Source organism: Oncorhynchus gorbuscha, linkage group LG01 (genome assembly GCF_021184085.1).
Source record: "Oncorhynchus gorbuscha isolate QuinsamMale2020 ecotype Even-year linkage group LG01, OgorEven_v1.0, whole genome shotgun sequence".
NCBI lineage: Eukaryota > Metazoa > Chordata > Actinopteri > Salmoniformes > Salmonidae > Oncorhynchus > Oncorhynchus gorbuscha.
This window is the reverse complement of record NC_060173.1, coordinates 96,140,451-96,158,537: the sequence shown is the minus strand read 5'-3', so window position 1 is coordinate 96,158,537 and position 18,087 is coordinate 96,140,451. Positions and strand designations below refer to the sequence as shown.

Here is an 18,087-nt window from a genome sequence, read left to right as displayed (position 1 = left end):
TAACCCCCTACTCCTAACCCAGGCCCAGCCTACCTCCCTACTCCTAACCCAGGCCTAGCCTGGCCCCCATACTGCTATCCCAGGCCCAGCCTAACCTCCCTACTCCTAACCCAGGCCCAGCCTACCTCCCTACTCCTAACCCAGGCCCAGCCTGGCCCCCCCCTACCCCTAACCCAGGCACAGCCTACCTCCCTACTCCTAACTCAGGCCCAGCCTGGACCCCCCTACTCCTAACCCAGGCCCAGCCTGACCCCCCTACTCCTAACCCAGGCCCAGCCTAACCCCCTACTCCTAACCCAGGCCCAGCCTAACCCCCTACTCCTGACCCAGGCCCAGCCTGGCCCCACCTACTCCTGACCCAGGCCCAGCCTGGCCCCACCTACTCCTGACCCAGGCCAAGCCTAACCCCCTACTTCTAACCCAGGCCCTGCCTACCTCCCTTGCCCCAGACTAACCTTCACTCCCTGCCCCAGCCACAAAGACCACTGACCCAGCCTTACACCCGCAGTCAATCAACCACCCCTCATTACTTTCAAACGCTCGCTAAAACACTTCAGCAAGCAGGCCTTTCTAATATACCTGGCTCGGGTATCGTGGAAGGATATTGACCTCATTCCGTCAGTAGAGGATGACTGGTTGCTCTTTAAAAGTGCTTTCCTCACCATCTTAAATAAGCATGCCCCATTCAAAAAATGTAGAACTAAGAACAGATATAGCCCTTGGTTCACTCCAGACTTGACTGCCCTTGACCAGCACACAAACATCCTGTGGCGTTCTGCATTAGCATCAAATAGTCCCCGCAATATGCAACCTTTTAGGGAAGTCAGGAACCAATATACACAGTCAGTTTGGAAAGCTAAGGCTTTCCACCTGGCTACCCCTACCAACAGCTCTGCACCCACCGCAGAAACTTGCCCAAGTCCCCCCCCCGTTTCTCCTTCACCCAAATCCAGACAGCTGTTGTTCTGAAAGAGCTGCAAAATCTGGATCCCAACAAAGGTACAAAGCAGCTTGGCTAGACAATCTGGACCCTCTCTCTCTAAAATTATCCGCCTAAATTGTGCAACCCCTATTACTAGCCTGTTCAAACTCCCTTTCGTGTCGTCTGAGATCCCCAAAGATTGTAAAGCTGCCATAGTCATCCCCCTCTTCAAAGGGGGAGACACTTTAGACCCAAACTGTTATAGACGTACATCCATCCTGCCCTGCCTTTCTAAAATCTTTGAAAGCCAAGTTAACAAACTATGCAATATGGTTTCCGAGCTGGTCGTGGGTGCACCTCAGCCACGCTCAAGGTCCTAAACTATATCATGACCGCCATCAATAAAATACAGTACTGTGCAGCCGTCTTCATCGACCTGGCCAAGGCTTTCGACTCTGTCAATCACCGCATTCTTATCGGCAGACTCAATAGCCTTGGTTTCTCAAATGACTGCCTCGCCTAGTTCACCAACTACTTCTCAGACAGAGTTCAGTGTGTTAAATTGGAGGGCCTGTTGTCCGGACCTCTAGCAGTCTCTATGGGGGTGCCACAGGGTTCAATTCTCAGGCCGACTCTTCTCTGTATATATCAATGATTTTGCTCTTGCGGTTGGTGATTCTCTGATTCACCTCTACGCAGACAACACCATTCTGTATACATCAGGCCCTTCTTTGGACACTGTGTTAACAAACCTCTAAACATGCTTCAATGCGATACAACACTCCTTCCGTGGCCTCCAACTGCATTTAAATGCTATTAAAACTAAATGCATGCTCTTCAACCGATTGCTGCCCACACCCGCACCCGTCCGCCCGACTAGCATCACCTCTCTGGACGGTTCTGACTTAGAATATGTGGACAACTACAAATAACAAGGTGTCTGGTTAGACTGTAAACTTTCCTTCCAGACTCACATTAAGCATCTCGGCTTTCTATTTTGCAACAAAGCCTCCTTCACTCATGCTGCCAAACATACCCTCGTAAAACTGACTACCCTACTGATCCTTGACTTCGGCGATGTCATTTACAAAATAGCCTCCAACACTCTACTAAGCAAATTGGATGTAGTCTATCACAGTGCCATCCGTTTCATTACCAAAGCCCCATATACTACCCACCACTGTGACCTGTATGCTGTAGGCTGGCTCTCGCTACATATTCGTCGCCAAACCCACTGGCTCCAGGTCATCTATAAGTCTTTGCTAGGTAAAGCCCCGCCTTATCTCAGCTCACTGGTCACCATAGCAGCACCCACCCGTAGCAGGCGCTCCAAGCAGGTATATTTCACTGGTCATCCCCAAAGCCAACACCTCCTTTGGCCACCTTTTCTTCCAGTTCTCTGCTGCCAATGACTGGAACGAATTGCAAACATATCTGAATCTGGACTCTTATATCTATCTCCCTGTCTAAGCATCAGCTGTCAGAGCAGCTTACTGATCACTGTACCTGTCTGTACCCATCTTTAAATAGCACACCCAACTACCTCATCCCCATATTGTTATTTATACCTTTTCTTTGCTCTTTTGCACCCCAGTATCTCTACTTGCACATCATCATCTGCACATCTATCACTCCAGTGTTAATGATAAATTGTAATTGTTTCGCCTCTATGGCCTATTTATTGCCTTACGGCCCTAATCTTACTACATTTTCACACATTGTACATAGATATTTCTATTGTGTTATTGGCTGTACATTTGTTTATCCCATGTGTAACTCTGTGTTGTTGTTTTTGTCACACGTCTTTGCTTTATCTTGGCCAGGTTGCAGTTGTAAATGAGAAGTTGTTTTCAACTGGCTTACCTGGTTCAAAAAGGTGAAATATAAATAGAAAAAAATAAACACCCTCCTGGAACCAGGCCTCTGACCCCTGCCTTTCACCTTTACAGCCAGGCAGACTCCCAGCCCTGACCCCGTGGAGCTCCAAACCCTGACTAACAGCCCTGACCCCATATTCGGACCATGAACTATCACAAACTACAGATTCAGACGATACCCAGAAACCCCTCAGAGTGAAATGAGACCATACTTTCTGTGCCAGAGCTCTGCTCTGTTCTGTTGACATCATGCCATTACAGCACACAGGCCAGACAGTCAGACACTAATAAGAATTCCAGCAGCATTTTGATGGTAACCTCATATTATAATGGTGGCTGTGTTGGACCAAGTGGGACTGGGTCGCTGCTTGGCTGTTATGTAACAGTGTGGAACTGAGGGACTGTCTAAATGGGTTTGGGCCTAATGCTTTCTACAGCCTGACTGGATGAATTACACAAGAACAGGAAAACAGCTACAGAACTCCAGGTATCTACAACAGAGACATCTCAGACAGAAAGAAAGAAAGAGAGTCAGAGCTGGGACAGAGAAATCAAGGATCCCCCAGATCCAGGGCTAGGGTGGGTAACAGGTGAAAGTCTCACTTTCCATTGCAGATATCATTTTAGAGCTCCTTACATTAATTTGGATATACATTCATTTGGATGTTATTGATACATTGCGAAAGTCACTCAAAATATTACATGTTTTTAACGTTTCTAAAAGAATGAAAGGCTACACACAGTTAATTAGGTTTTAGGAGTCTGATTCTCAGTTTCTTGTCTCCAGCGCCGCCCCTCCTCAGCTCTCCTACTCTCCTCTCCAAGCGTCACCCACTCAGACACTCTCCTCCCCAAATAGTTTTTACCATCCATTATGTCTGATTCCTTCCCTTCCTTTCAGCTGCACAGGGGAACAATATCTGCTCTGTCGGAATAGCAAGAACATTTGAATCTATCCGTTATTTTATCCATCCAAACAAATATTTTTTTTCTCACAAAAGCAAGGATATTTTTTTGTTGTTGATTGTTTTCACCTCTCTTATATTCATTGCATAAAGTTGTAGATTATTGAAACGTTAGTAACGTTTTGAATGCCAATATTATATTATTAAACATACCTGGAATTACATGAATGCGTTGCCGAATCGTCATTTGGATAAAAATGAGACTTGAAGGGATTTTGGCTGTAACGAAATGAAGAATCTTGATATCTTCGGTTTGAAGGATTGCAAGGTAAATTGACAGTAATCATTCTGAGCTCCCAAATGAAATGCTTATCCTACTATTCATAATATGACGGGGGGGATTGCTGTCAAATTGCCACCAGATGCTAAAACTTTTTTCAACTATGTATTTCCATGCAATGTAAAGGTGTAAAGTTGTGTCCTACATATAGATGCATTTACCTACCGAGGAAAAATAATGATTGTCTTCAATTTCATCACTCTCTGTGACAGCGTTTAGCAGTGCGTCAAAGAATAGAGAGGTCAGTATCCGTTTCGACTTTAGAGGTAGGTCAGTATCCGTATAGAGGTCAGAGGATGATCGTTAACTGCTCGCCTGTGGAATGATTAGAGGACAGGTTCTTTGATGCAGACTCGCGCGTAAAACAATAGGAAACAGTTGGAGCTGCTGCTCGGATTTGATGCGTTAAATTCGGCCTATTAGATACCGAGGTTTCAATCTGTATATTTGACGGATATTCGCGCTTTCAAACCTCAATAGCTTTCAAACCACTTGAGCCAGTCTCCAAATAAGTGTCATTTACGTTGGAAAAATTGCGCACAACATTGCCCATGTCTTATTTTCACGATTCGGACATTAATTAGCTTTCCAAAGCTAATAAACATGTGGAAATGTGAGCAGCATTTGTATTCCTAGTTTAATTAGTTAGGGAGCGTAAACAAAATACAAACTTTTTACATTCGAATTTCAATAGCTCATTGGTCATGTGACCTAGTTGACTCAAACAAGGTCCAGAATGTCCACTGACTACCTTTCTATATTGCACACCCTTTAGTTTGTCCATTTGAAACTGACAAGATTTTACATGAATTCTTCTCAATTTAAAATTTCAATAGCTCTTTGGTCATGTGACCTAGTGACGTCAAATATGGTGCAGAATGTACCCTTCTATATTGCAGACTCTTGTTTAATAATAATAATATATGCCATTTAGCAGACGCTTTTATCCAAAGCGACTTACAGTCATGTGTGCATACATTCTACGTATGGGTGGTCCCGGGGATCGAACCCACTATTTGTGTACTGTAAAATCACACGGTGTAACGTACATTTTTCATAGTTTTACATTTCAACAGATCCTTGGTCATGTCAATTACACACCTAAGAAGCGTGCAGTGGATATACACCCATATTGCATAACCTCTAGTTATGTCTCTTCTATGTTGTTGTACATTAATATTAGTTTGACAATTAGGGGGTTCAGTCCAGTGTTGTGTTTACCCTTTTTTTAGTATTTATCTATAATGATTGGTAGTTCTAAGTACTTATTGTCCCTGTTTTTTATTTTTCTACACTATTTAACAGCGGTACACAATAGGAGAGAGACATATAATATCTCCTTTTGTCGTTAATATCAACCATGAAGGAAAAGGGCAAAGTATGAAAGTCATGCCATTAATTGTCCAAAGCAGGGATGGAGAGTGAGCTAGTGAGGTAGGCTGCAGTGGGCTTGCTGGTCAATACATATACTGAACATGTAACCACAGTAATGGTGGCCAGAAAATCAATGAATAAAAATTGAATATTGACAAATTAAACTAATTGTAGACCTTTAATCTTTTCCAACATGTCATATACTTTAACTTCAAATAAGTCTGAAACAATTCACAGTGTTAACTTTCTCTTTATCCCTGGTTGATGTACATTTCAGAGCCTCTTTAATGTGTATGGGGTATAGCATACATTTTCAACAACAAAGACTACACTTCCAGTTTGTCTTCATTCCTAGTTACAGCACATGGAACCACCGTTGGCATGCCAAACATTCTAAAACAAAACGAAGCATAACGCGCTTTAAATAATATCAAATATCAATGCAGTATGACGAATGACGAATTAGTCATCCATTGTGGTATATCATAAATTGTCTTACATGCCGTCACTGTTGTCAAAAGATTATAAACATGTTAAATAAAGTTACTAACCCAGGCTGTCTTTGTGCCACATCCAGGTTCTTTATCAGTGGCACACATGAAGCAGTTGTTGGCTTTGTTGAACTCTGAAATCATAAGCATGCACTGAACATATGGCTGTCTCACACGACTACATAAAAATAAAGAATATACATTTACTTTGAATTAAATGTCATTACATACCAGACATTTTTAGTATATCCTCAGCCATTTCTTTTTGCAGTTGCTCCATGTGTTTTTGAAGGTTCCATATGAATTTGAGAAGGGATGTTGGGGAAGTTCTGTGCAACTTCCTTGGCCATCTACACCAAAAAATTAAATAGAGTTTTTGACTTAATTGTCACATAACAGCTAACCATTCATTATTGAAAATATAACTATCAAACCTGCATTACAAAGACCCAGCAGCTGAAGGTGTCCTGCTGCATGGTGTGAGTTGTTTCCCCTCATTTCCACTTTATGTCCACGCAGTCGTCTTTTCCATGGTAGGATCTTCTCATTTTGAAGTATTCTCTTTTTTATGTAAACATAATGGAATTATGATTAGTTATAGGCAAATGAATGCCGTTTTCCTTATCACTTTAATCTATTAGTAATTTAGTAGTAGAGGTCATTTCCTTTATGCCCCATTCTACACACAGCCTAAATTATAGGCACTGAACCAATTTACATGACAATAATGAAAGTAGCATATAGGATCCGACCCTATCACAGAGCGAATAAATGTAGAGCTTAAGAAAAAAATAATTAAGTGACAGTTTCATTAGTACGTGCTTAAAGAAAGTCATATCACAAAGATCACAGATGACAGTGCCCATCAGATCTATGACAATAGAGAATGAATTGTAAGAACCAAAGTGTGTTTGTCAAAATAATATCTGAAAATGTCAGTTGTTGAACATAATACTTCTATTTGCAATAGCAATTTATGATATATGCAGTTGAGGAATATTCCATGTACCAACACTACATGTAGGACAGACATATGACATTCCCACATACAGTATTTATTTTTTTGAAATGATTTTTTTATTTCACCTTTATTCAACCAGGTAGGCCAGTTGAGAACAAGTTCTCATTTACAACTGCGACCTGGCCAAGATAAAGCAAAGCAGTGTGACACAAACAACAACACAGAGTTACACATGGGATAAACAAGTGTACAGTCAATAACACATTAGAAAAGTCTATATACAAGTGTGTGCAAATGAAGTAAGATTATGGAGGTAAGGCAATAAATAGGCCGTAGTGGCAAAATAATTACAATTTCACAAATAAACACGGGAGTGATATATGTGCAGAAGATGAATGTGCAAGTAGAGATACTGTGGTGCAAATGAGCAAAAAAAAATATATATATATATATAAATAAAATAAATAACAATGATGAGGTAGTTGGATGGGCTATTTACAGATAGTCTATGTACAGATGCAATGATCTGTAAGCTGCTCTGATAGCTGATGCTTAAAGATAGTGAGGGAGATATGAGTCTCCAGCTTCAGTGATTTTTGCAATTCGTTCCAGTCATTGGCAGCAGAGAATTGGAAGGAAAGGCGGCCAAAGTAGGAATTGGCTTTGGGGGTGACCAGTGAAATATACCTGATGGAGCGCGTGCTATGGGTGGGTGCTGCTATGGTGACCAGTGAGCTGAGATAAGGCGGGGCTATACCTAGCAAGGACCTATAGATGACCTGGAGCCAGTGAGGCCAACATGAGCATACAGGTCGCAGCGGTGGGTAGTATATGGGGCTTTGGTGACGAAACGAATGGCAATGTGGTAGACTGCATCCAATTTGTTGAGTAGAGTGTTGGAGGCTATTTTGTAAATGACATCGCCGAAGTCAAGGATCGGTAGGATAGTCAGTTTTACAAGGGTATGTTTGGCAGCATGAGTGAAGGAGGCTTTGTTGCGAAATAGGAAGCCGATTCTAGATTTAATTTTGGATTGGAGATGCGAGCCTGGAAGGAAAGTTTACAGTCTAACAAGACACCTTGGTATTTGTACACATATACCAAAAATGTACCTAAATCAATTTTGGAAGAAGGATTTTACTCACAATAGATGTAGGAATTTATTTTTCCAGTTAGAAGTAGTAGGCCATGCATCAAATAACTATTTTCATCAGAAAAATTAACCCTCAAATACACTTGCATTTTGTAAGTTGTCTGCAGGTGGCTTGTTTTGAATGCACTCAAATATCAAGTCATTATCAGGTTATGGAAACTGTGTTCTAATACTCAACGTAGAAGGATTTGTCTTAATGTACAGTATATGAAAGTGATGCTATGAAAAGGATTCTTTCACCTTATCAAGATCACTCTGACTGACAAATCACTGCCTATTGCTGTGATTAAAAGAGCATAGGAAACATTGTTTTTCAAGAGGCCTACCTGTGCTGGACAAACTAAAGTGTGTGCAATGTGTAGGCCCACTGAGTGGACATTCTGAACCTTGATTGAAGTCTCTAGGTCACATGACCAATGAGCTATTGAAATTCAAAAATGTAAGTAAATAATTTAAAGTAGTGCAAGATGTAAATAGACAAAAAAACTAATGTGTGCAATGTGTGTCTATGCCATCGGGTTAGCTTGAACCAGTTTTGAAAGTTTTAGGAGTAATGGATAAATAGCTATTGAAATTTGAATAAATTAGATTTGTCACTATGTTAACGGTCCCTAACTGCTATTGGTGGATGTAAGGAAAACTACAGGCGAATATCCATTGAATATCCAACCTGAAACTGTCTTTACCTCGGTACATTAGATAGCTCATTCTTCTCCTTTGTGAACAACTGTTGACATTTTTTCACATACCTTGAAATGTCAGAACAATGTCAAAAATAGCGTGGTTGTTTTCAATGGGGGAGGCAGGGTAGCCTAGTGGTTAGAGCGTTGGACTAGTAATCAAGTTCAAATCCCCGAGCTGACAAGGTACAAATCTGTCATTCTGCCCCTGAACAGGCAGATAACCCACTGTTCCTAGGCTGTCATTGAAAATAAGAATTTGTTCTTAACTGACTTGCCTAGTAAAATAAAGGTAAAACAAACAAATGCTGGTCAGGACGATAGAATAACCAGACTGAGACTGTAGGCTTATTTCCATGGGAATGCCAGCACAAGCATTGAGAATGTGTATGTCAGTGGCATCAAGCCCTCTAGTACACTGGACAATAACCACCATTTGCATTGATGACAGCTTTGCACACTTGTCATTGGTTTGATGAGTGTTATTTCATAGTTTTGATGTTTTCACTTTTATTCTACAATGTAGAAAATAGTAAAAAATAAAGAAAAAACGTTGAATGAGTAGGTGTCCAAAATTTTGACTGGTACTGTAAATATTTCTATATTGGCAGTGAGGGTCCCTCCTATTGAAGATGGCTCCCAGTGTGTGTGGTGTGTCTCTGGCTGTGGTGGTGGTGTTAGTGACCCTGGTGTCTCCTGGTGGTGCCTGCCCTCGGCCCTGCTCCTGCTACCAGCCCACTGAACTACACTGCACCTTCAGGTCCCTGCTCACCATACCACAGCTTCTACCGCAACATACACTACACATCAACCTAGGGTAAGGCTTGTGCAAATAAATAAATATATATATATACACACCCCCCCCCCCCACCCATTGGCTGATGCTTGTTTCTCTCTGGTATTTGAAAGGTTCAACAGTATCAGCAGGATCCCAGACAGCTCATTAGCTGGTCTGTGGAGGCTGGAGCAGCTGATGCTTCATGGGAATGACATCCGTGAGATTCCTGACCGAGCGTTCCAAGATCTGTCCTCACTTCAGGTACTGAGGCTTATAGAGTTGACATGGAGAGGAGAGGGGTCAAATGAGCTAATGATTGGATGCAAATGTCCATAGTTCCATTGAACTTAGGCACAGTCTGCTATTGTATTTTTGTGTTCATTTGACTCACATTGATGCATATGTATTGTTGTTTATAACTGGAGGGGTTTATACCATGTATTTTCAATTATCATTCATTCATTCATTCATTGCTCCATCCATCCATTTCTTTCCCCCAGGTCCTGAAGCTAAGTTATAACAAGCTGAGGGAGATCTCAGCAGAGAACTTCTCAGGCCTGTCCTCACTACTGCGCCTCCACCTGGATCACAACCAGCTGCAGTTCCTGCACCCCCAGGCCCTGCTCCGCCTCCCCAACCTCAGACTGATCCGACTGCAGGGGAACCAGCTCCACCAGCTGCACCCGCAGGCCTTCTGCACTCTGTCCCTACTGCAGACATTCTGCTACTCCACCCTCAGGTGGGTTTTCGTGTGCCTTAATTGTGCATTTATTAATCTAGTCACTCTTAGTCTTAGGTCACACCTAACAGTAGTGCACTAGAGTAGTGCACTGCTTAGGGAATAGGGTGTCATTTGTGACTGGACTATCCCCCTCCTCTCCCAAGGCATCTGGATGTGTCCAACAACAGTCTAACTATCCTGCCTAGGGACACACTGAGGACTGCCCCTCTTCTGGAGTCCCTGGCTCTGCAGGCCAACCCTTGGACCTGCGATTGCAGCATGGCTTGGATGCAGGCCTGGAGCATCTCTCACCCAGGTGCCTATGACACTACACTAACCCCTAATCCTATACAGAGTCATAAGGATGAAACATTCACAAATATACATCGGTCCCCGGTCATATCAGCCCGTGGGAAGATGCTTGAGATTGGGGGTGCTACAGACTTCAATATTGATGCACTACAGATGGCTATATTGGTCCGCTAACATAGGACTAGTGAAAGCCAGCAAGTATTTAAGTGTTTTTAAAATATATATATATACTGCTCAAAAAAATTAAGGGAACACTTAAACAACACAATGTAACTCCAAGTCAATCACACTTCTGTGAAATCAAAATGTCCACTTAGGAAGCAACACTGATTGACAATACATTTCACATGCTGTTGTGCAAATGGTATAGACAAGAGTTGGAAATTATAGGCAATTAGCAAGACACCCCCAATAAAGGAGTGGTTCTGCAGGTGATTACCACAGACCACTTCTCAGTTCCTATGTTTCCTGGCTGATGTTTTGGTCCCTTTTGAATGCTGGCGGTGCTTTCACTCTAGTGGTAGCATGAGACGGAGTCTACAACCCACACAAGTGGCTCAGGTAGTGCAGCTTATCCAGGATGGAACATCAATGCGAGCTGTGGCAAGAAGGTTTGCTGTGTCTGTCAGCGTAGTGTCCAGTGCATGGAGGCGCGACCAGGAGACAGGCCAGTACGTCAGGAGACATGGAGGAGGCCGAGCGATGCAAAATGACCTCCAGCAGGCCACAAATGTTTATGTGTCTGCTCAAACGGTCAGAAACAGACTCCATGAGGGTGGTATGAGGGCCCGATGTCCACAGGTGGGGTTTGTGCTTACAGCCCAACACCGTACAGGACGTTTGGCATTTGCCAGAGAACACCAAGATTGGCAAATTCGCCACTGGCGCCCTGTGCTCTTCACAGATGAAAACAGGTTCACACTGAGCACATGTGACAGACGTGACAGTCTGGAGACGCCGTGGAGAACGTTCTGCTGCCTGCAACATCCTCCAGCATGACCGGTTTGGCGGTGGGTCAGTCATGGTGTGGGGTGGCATTTCTTTGGGGAGCCGCACAGCCCTCCATGTGCTCGCCAGAGGTAGCCTGACTGCCATTAGGTACAGAGATGAGATCCTCAGACGCCTTGTGAGACCATATACTGGTGCGGTTGGCCCTGGGTTCCTCCTAATGCAAGACAATGTTAGACCTCATGTGGCTGGAGCGTGTCAGCAGTTCCTGCAAGAGGAAGGAATTGATGCTATGGACTGGCCCGCCCGTTCCCCAGACCTGAATCCAATTGAGCACATCTGGGATATCATGTCTCTCTCCATCCACCAACGCCACATTGCACCACAGACTGTCCAGGAGTTGGCGGATCCTTTAGTCCAGGTCTGGGAGGAGATCCCTCAGGAGACCATCCGCCACCTCATCAGGAGCATGCCCAGGTGTTGTAGGGAGGTAATACAGGCACGTGGAGGCCACACACAATACTGAGCCTAATTTTGACTTGTTTTAAGGACATTATATCAAAGTTGGATCAGCCTGTAGTGTGGTTTTCCACTTTAAGTTTGAGTGTGACTCCAAATCCAGACCTCCATGGGTTGATAAATTGATAATTTTTGTGTGATTTTGTTGTCACCACATTAAACTGTAAAGAAAAAAGTATTTAATAAGAATATTTCGTTCATTCAGATCTAGGATGTGTTATTTTAGTTACTTTATTTTGTTACTTGATTTTTTTGAGCAGTTTTTATATACACAGTTGTAGTTGGAAGTTGTTCATACACCTTAGCCAAATACGTTAAACTCAGTTTTTCACAATTCCTGACATTTAATACTAGTAAAAATTCCCTGTCTTAGGTCAGTTAGGATCACCACTATTAAAGATTGTGAAATCTCAGAATAAGAGCATTGTATTTCTTTCATCACATTCCCAGTGGGTCAGAAGTGTACATACGCTCAATTAGTATATGGTAGCATTGCCTTTAAATTGTTTAACTTGAGTCAAACACTTTAGGTAGCCTTCCACAAGCTTCCCACAATAAGTTGGGTGAATTTTGGTCCATTCCTCCTGACAGAGCTGGTGTAACTGAGTCAGGTTTGTAGGCCTCCTTGCTCACACAAGCTTTTTCAGTTCTGCCCAAAAATGTTCTATTGGATTGAGGTCAGGGTTTTGTGATGAACTTTGGAAGTATGCTTGGGGTCATTGTCCATTTGGAAGACCCATTTGCGACCAAGCTTTAACTTCCTGACTGATGTCTTGAAATGTTGCTTCAATATATCCACGTAATTTTCCATCCTCGTCATGCCATTTATTTTGTGAAGTGCACCAGTCTCTCCTGCAGCAAAGCACCTCCAAAACATGATGCTGCCACCCTCGTGATTCACGGTTGGGATGGTGTTCTTCGGCTTGCAAGCATCCCCCTTTTGCCTCCAAACATAACAATGGTCATTATGGCCAAACAGTTCTATTTTTGTTTCATCAGACCAGAGGACATTTCTCCAAAAAGTACAATCTTTGTCCTATGTGCAGTTGCAAACTGTAGTCTGGCTTTTTTATGGCAGTTTTGGAGCAGTGGCTTCTTCCTTGCTGAGCGGCCTTTCAGGTTATGTCGAAATAGGACTTGTTTTACTGTGGAAATAGATACTTTTGTACCAGTTGCCTCCAGCATCTTCACAAGGTCCTTTGCTGTTGTTCTGGGATTGATTTGCACTTTTCGCACCAAAGTACCTTCATCTCTAGAGACAGAACGTGTCTCCTTCCTGAGCGGTATGATGGCTGCATGGTCCTATGGTGTTTATACTTGGGTACTATTGTTTTTACAGATGAACGTGGTACCTTCAGGTGTTTGGAAATGTCTCCCAAGGATGAACCAGACTTGTGGAGGTCTCCAATTTTTTTCTTAGGTCTTGGCTGATTTCTTTTGATTTTCCCATTATGTCAAGCAAAGAGGCACTGAGTTTGAAGGTAGTCCTTGAAATACATCCACAGATACGCTTTCAATTGACTCAAATTATGTCAATTAGCCTATCAGAAGCCTTTTTTGTAATTTTTTTTGTAATTTTCCAAGCTGTTTAAAGGCACAGTCAACTTAGTGTATGTAAACTTCTGACCCACTGGAATTGTGATACAGTGAATGTTAAGTGAAATAATCTGTCTGTAAACAATTGTTGGAAAAATGACTTGTGTCATGCACAAAGTAGATGTCCTAACCGACTTGCCAAAACTATGGTTTGTTAACAAGAAATTTGTGGAGTGGTTTTAAAATGAGTTTAAATGACTCCAACCAGTGTATGTAAAATGTACCATATCAGAGCCCATGTATCCACATATGTGTAACGTATACGCAGGAAGCAGGTGCAGAAGGTGGGTTTAATAATCATTCAGATAAACAAAACAGGAGAAGCGTACTGAATGTAACCAATACTGCCTGATTACAGAGGCTACTGAGGACTATATGAAGGGAAAGTAATCAGGATGGTGATGGAGTCCAGGTGTGCGCAATGTGGGTTGACCGGGGATGTGGAGCGCCAGAGGGAGGGAGCAGGAGTAGGTGTGACAATACTATTGAATCTTCATGAAAGGGAAAGAAGCACATTCCTACCTACCAGTGACGGTTGGTGCCGTTTAAGATGAGAAATGACTTTTTTTTTAAATTCATGACTATGGCCTTATTTCTATTACAACATATTGAATGACTGTCTTTCATATTCCATTCACCCAGTTCAATGTAACAGCGATAGGTTTAGGCTACTGCATGATACTCAAATTCTCCCTTTACCCATCATGAGGTTGGTACAACTTAGCCTATGAATGAAAGTTTACAACATAGCACACAGTGACACATGGACTGACAGTGACATATTCAATACCGCCTTGCACACTCTTGCCTGCATCTAGCTGATCAAGGTTGAAATCATTAGTCCAACAGTTGCAAACGAGAGTTTCTATTGGACAAATTCAGGTATGTTTATCCCCATTTCGTTCCGTTTGCTTCAGTTTAAGAAACGTTTTGCAACCGAATCGTTGGAATGTCCTTTTTGTATTGTGTTATTGACTGTATGTCTGTTTGTCCCATGTGTAACTCTGTGTTGTTGTTTTTGTTGCGCTGCTTTGCTTTATCTTGGCTAGGTCGCAGTTGTAAATGAGAACTTGTTCTCAACTAGCCTACCTGGTTAAATAAAATTAAATAAAACTGTCATGTTTTGTCTTATATTGTCTTGTCATTATGCTTTCCCTTCTGTTCGTTTCCCCCTGCTGGTCTTATTAGGTTCGTTCCCTTTTTCTATCCCTCTCTCTCCCCCTCCCTCTCTCTCCTCTCTCTATCGTTCCGTTCCTGCTCCCAGCTGTTCCTCATTCTCCTAACTCACTCATTTAGTCTTTTCACACCTGTCCCCTATTTTGTCCTCTGATTAGAGTCCCTATTTCTCCCCTTGTTTTCCGCTTCTGTCCTTGTCGGATCCTTGTATGATGTTCGCTGTGCTGTGTCATTGTCTCGCCCTGTCGTGTCTTGTCTCCTTCAGATGCTGCGTGTGAGCAGGTGTCTGAGTCTGCTACGGTCGGTGCCTTCCCGAGGCAACCTGCAGTCAATGGTCGAGTCTCCAGTCTGTCCTCGTCACTACGAGTGGATTTACGTTTTTTCATGTTTTGTTTTCTGCTTTGATTGTCCAGGAGTATTGCTTTTATCCTATACTGGAATAAAGACTCTGTTTTCGCCAAGTCGCTTTTGGGTCCTCATTCACCTGCATAACAGAAGGATCCGACCGAGAATGGACCCAGCGACTACGGATTCTCGTAACACTGCCGTCGAGATCCAGGGAGCTATGCTCGGCAGACACGAGCAGGAATTGTCTGCTGCCCGTCATGCCATTGAGACCCTGGCCGCTCAGGTTTCCGACCTCTCTGGACAGTTCCAGAGTCTTCGTCTCGTGCCACCAGCTACTTCCTGGTCTGCCGAGTCTCCGGAACCTAGGGTTAATAACCCACCTTGTTACTCCGGGCAGCCCACTGAGTGCCGCTCCTTTCTCACCCAGTGTGATATTGTGTTCTCTCTCCAACCCAACACATACTCAAGAGAGAGAGCTCGGGTGGCTTACGTCATATCACTCCTTACTGGCCGGGCTCGAGAGTGGGGCACAGCTATCTGGGAGGCAAGGGCTGATTGTTCTAACAATTACCTGAACTTTAAAGAGGAGATGACACGGGTTTTTGATCGTTCAGTTTTTGGTAGGGAGGCTTCTAGGGCCCTGGCTTCCCTATGTCAAGGTGATCGATCCATAACGGATTACTCTATAGAGTTTCGCACTCTTGCTGCCTCTAGTGACTGGAACGAGCCGGCGCTGCTCGCTCGTTTTCTGGAGGGACTCCACGCAGAGGTTAAGGATGAGATTCTCTCCCTGGAGGTTCCTTCCAGTGTGGACTGTTTGATTGCACTCGCCATCCTCATAGAACGACGGGTAGATCTTCGTCACCGAGCTTGTGGAAGAGAGCTCGCGTTAACAGTGTTTCCCCTCTCCGCATCGCAACCATCTCCTTCCTCCGGCTCAGAGTCTGAGCCCATGCAGCTGGGAGGTATTCGCATCTCGACTAAGGAGAGGGAACGGAGGATCACCAACCGCCTGTGCCTCTATTGCGGATTTGCTGGACATTTTGTCAATTCATGTCCAGTAAAAGCCAGAGCTCATCAGTAAGCGGAGGGCTACTGGTGAGCGCTACTACTCAGGTCTCTCCATCAAGATCCTGTACTACTATGTCGGTCCATCTACGCTGGACCGGTTCGGCTGCTACATGCAGTGCCTTGATAGACTCTGGGGCTGAGGGTTGTTTTATGGACGAAGCATGGGCTCGGAAACATGACATTCCTCTCAGACAGTTAGGGAAGCCCACGCCCATGTTCGCCTTAGATGGTAGTCATCTCCCCAGTATCAGATATGAGACACTACCTTTAACCCTCACAGTATCTGGTAACCACAGTGAGACTATTTCCTTTTTGATTTTTCGTTCACCTTTTACACCTGTTGTTTTGGGTCATCCCTGGCTAGTATGTCATAATCCTTCTATTAATTGGTCTAGTAATTCTATCCTATCCTGGAACGTTTCTTGTCATGTGAAGTGTTTAATGTCTGCTATCCCTCCTGTTTCTTCTGTCCCCTCTTCACAGGAGGAACCTGGTGATTTGACAGGAGTGCCGGAGGAATATCATGATCTGCGCACGGTCTTCAGTCGGTCCAGAGCCAACTCCCTTCCTCCTCACCGGTCGTATGATAGTAGTATTGATCTCCTTCCGGGGACCACTCCCCCTCGGGGTAGACTATACTCTCTGTTGGCTCCCGAACGTAAGGCTCTCGAGGATTATTTGTCTGTTTCTCTTGACGCCGGCACCGTAGTGCCTTCTTCCTCTCCTGCCGGGGCGGGGTTTTTTTTTGTTAAGAAGAAAGACGGTACTCTGCGCCCCTGCGTGGATTATCGAGGGCTGAATGACATAACGGTTAAGAATCGTTATCCGCTTCCCCTTATGTCATCAGCCTTCGAGATTCTGCAGGGAGCCAGGTTCTTTACTAAGTTGGACCTTCGTAATGCTTACCATCTCGTGCGCATCAGAGAGGGGGACGAGTGGAAAACGGCGTTTAACACTCCGTTAGGGCATTTTGAGTACCGGGTTCTGCCGTTTGGTCTCGCTAATGCTCCAGCTGTTTTTCAGGCATTAGTTAATGATGTACTGAGAGACATGCTGAACATCTTTGTTTTTGTCTACCTTGACGATATCCTGATTTTTTCACCGTCACTCGAGATTCATGTTCAGCAAGTTTGACGTGTACTCCAGCGCCTTTTAGAGAATTGTCTCTACGTGAAGGCTGAGAAGTGCGCCTTTCATGTCTCCTCCGTCACTTTTCTAGGTTCTGTTATTTCCGCTGAAGGCATTCAGATGGATCCCGCTAAGGTCCAGGCTGTCAGTGATTGGCCCGTTCCAAGGTCACGTGTCGAGTTGCAGCGCTTTCTAGGTTTCGCTAATTTCTATCGGCGTTTCATTCGTAATTTCGGTCAAGTTGCTGCCCCTCTCACAGCTCTTACTTCTGTCAAGACGTGCTTTAAGTGGTCCGGTTCCGCCCAGGGAGCTTTTGATCTCCTCAAAAAGCGTTTTACGTCCGCTCCTATCCTCGTTACTCCTGACGTCACTAAACAATTCATTGTCGAGGTTGACGCTTCAGAGGTGGGCGTGGGAGCCATTCTATCCCAGCGCTTCCAGTCTGACGATAAGGTTCATCCTTGCGCTTATTTTTCTCATCGCCTGTCGCCATCGGAACGCAACTATGATGTGGGTAACCGCGAACTGCTCGCCATCCGCTTAGCCCTAGGCGAATGGCGACAGTGGTTGGAGGGGGCGACCGTTCCTTTGTCGTTTGGACTGACCATAGGAACCTTGAGTACATCCGTTCTGCCAAACGACTTAATGCACGTCAAGCTCGTTGGGCGTTGTTTTTCGCTCGTTTCGAGTTTGTGATTTCTTATCGCCCGGGTAATAAGAACACCAAGCCTGATGCCTTATCCCGTCTCTTTAGTTCTTCTGTGGCTTCTACTGATCCCGAGGGGAT

At 44.0% G+C, this 18,087-nt stretch overlaps 1 protein-coding gene across 1 annotated transcript in view; it reads left to right on the top strand.

Moving 5' to 3' along the window:
* Positions 1-3,682: 3,682 nt before the first annotated feature.
* Positions 3,683-18,087, top strand: part of LOC123989577 (matrix-remodeling-associated protein 5-like) — a 30,856-nt gene continuing 16,451 nt past the window's right edge. The window contains exons 1-5 of the mRNA XM_046290727.1: positions 3,683-4,032; positions 9,315-9,520; positions 9,613-9,742; positions 9,982-10,220; positions 10,367-10,518. Coding sequence (XP_046146683.1) covers positions 9,336-9,520; positions 9,613-9,742; positions 9,982-10,220; positions 10,367-10,518 — 706 coding nt within the window. The 5' untranslated portion in view covers positions 3,683-4,032; positions 9,315-9,335. The remainder of the gene's footprint in view (positions 4,033-9,314; positions 9,521-9,612; positions 9,743-9,981; positions 10,221-10,366; positions 10,519-18,087) is intronic.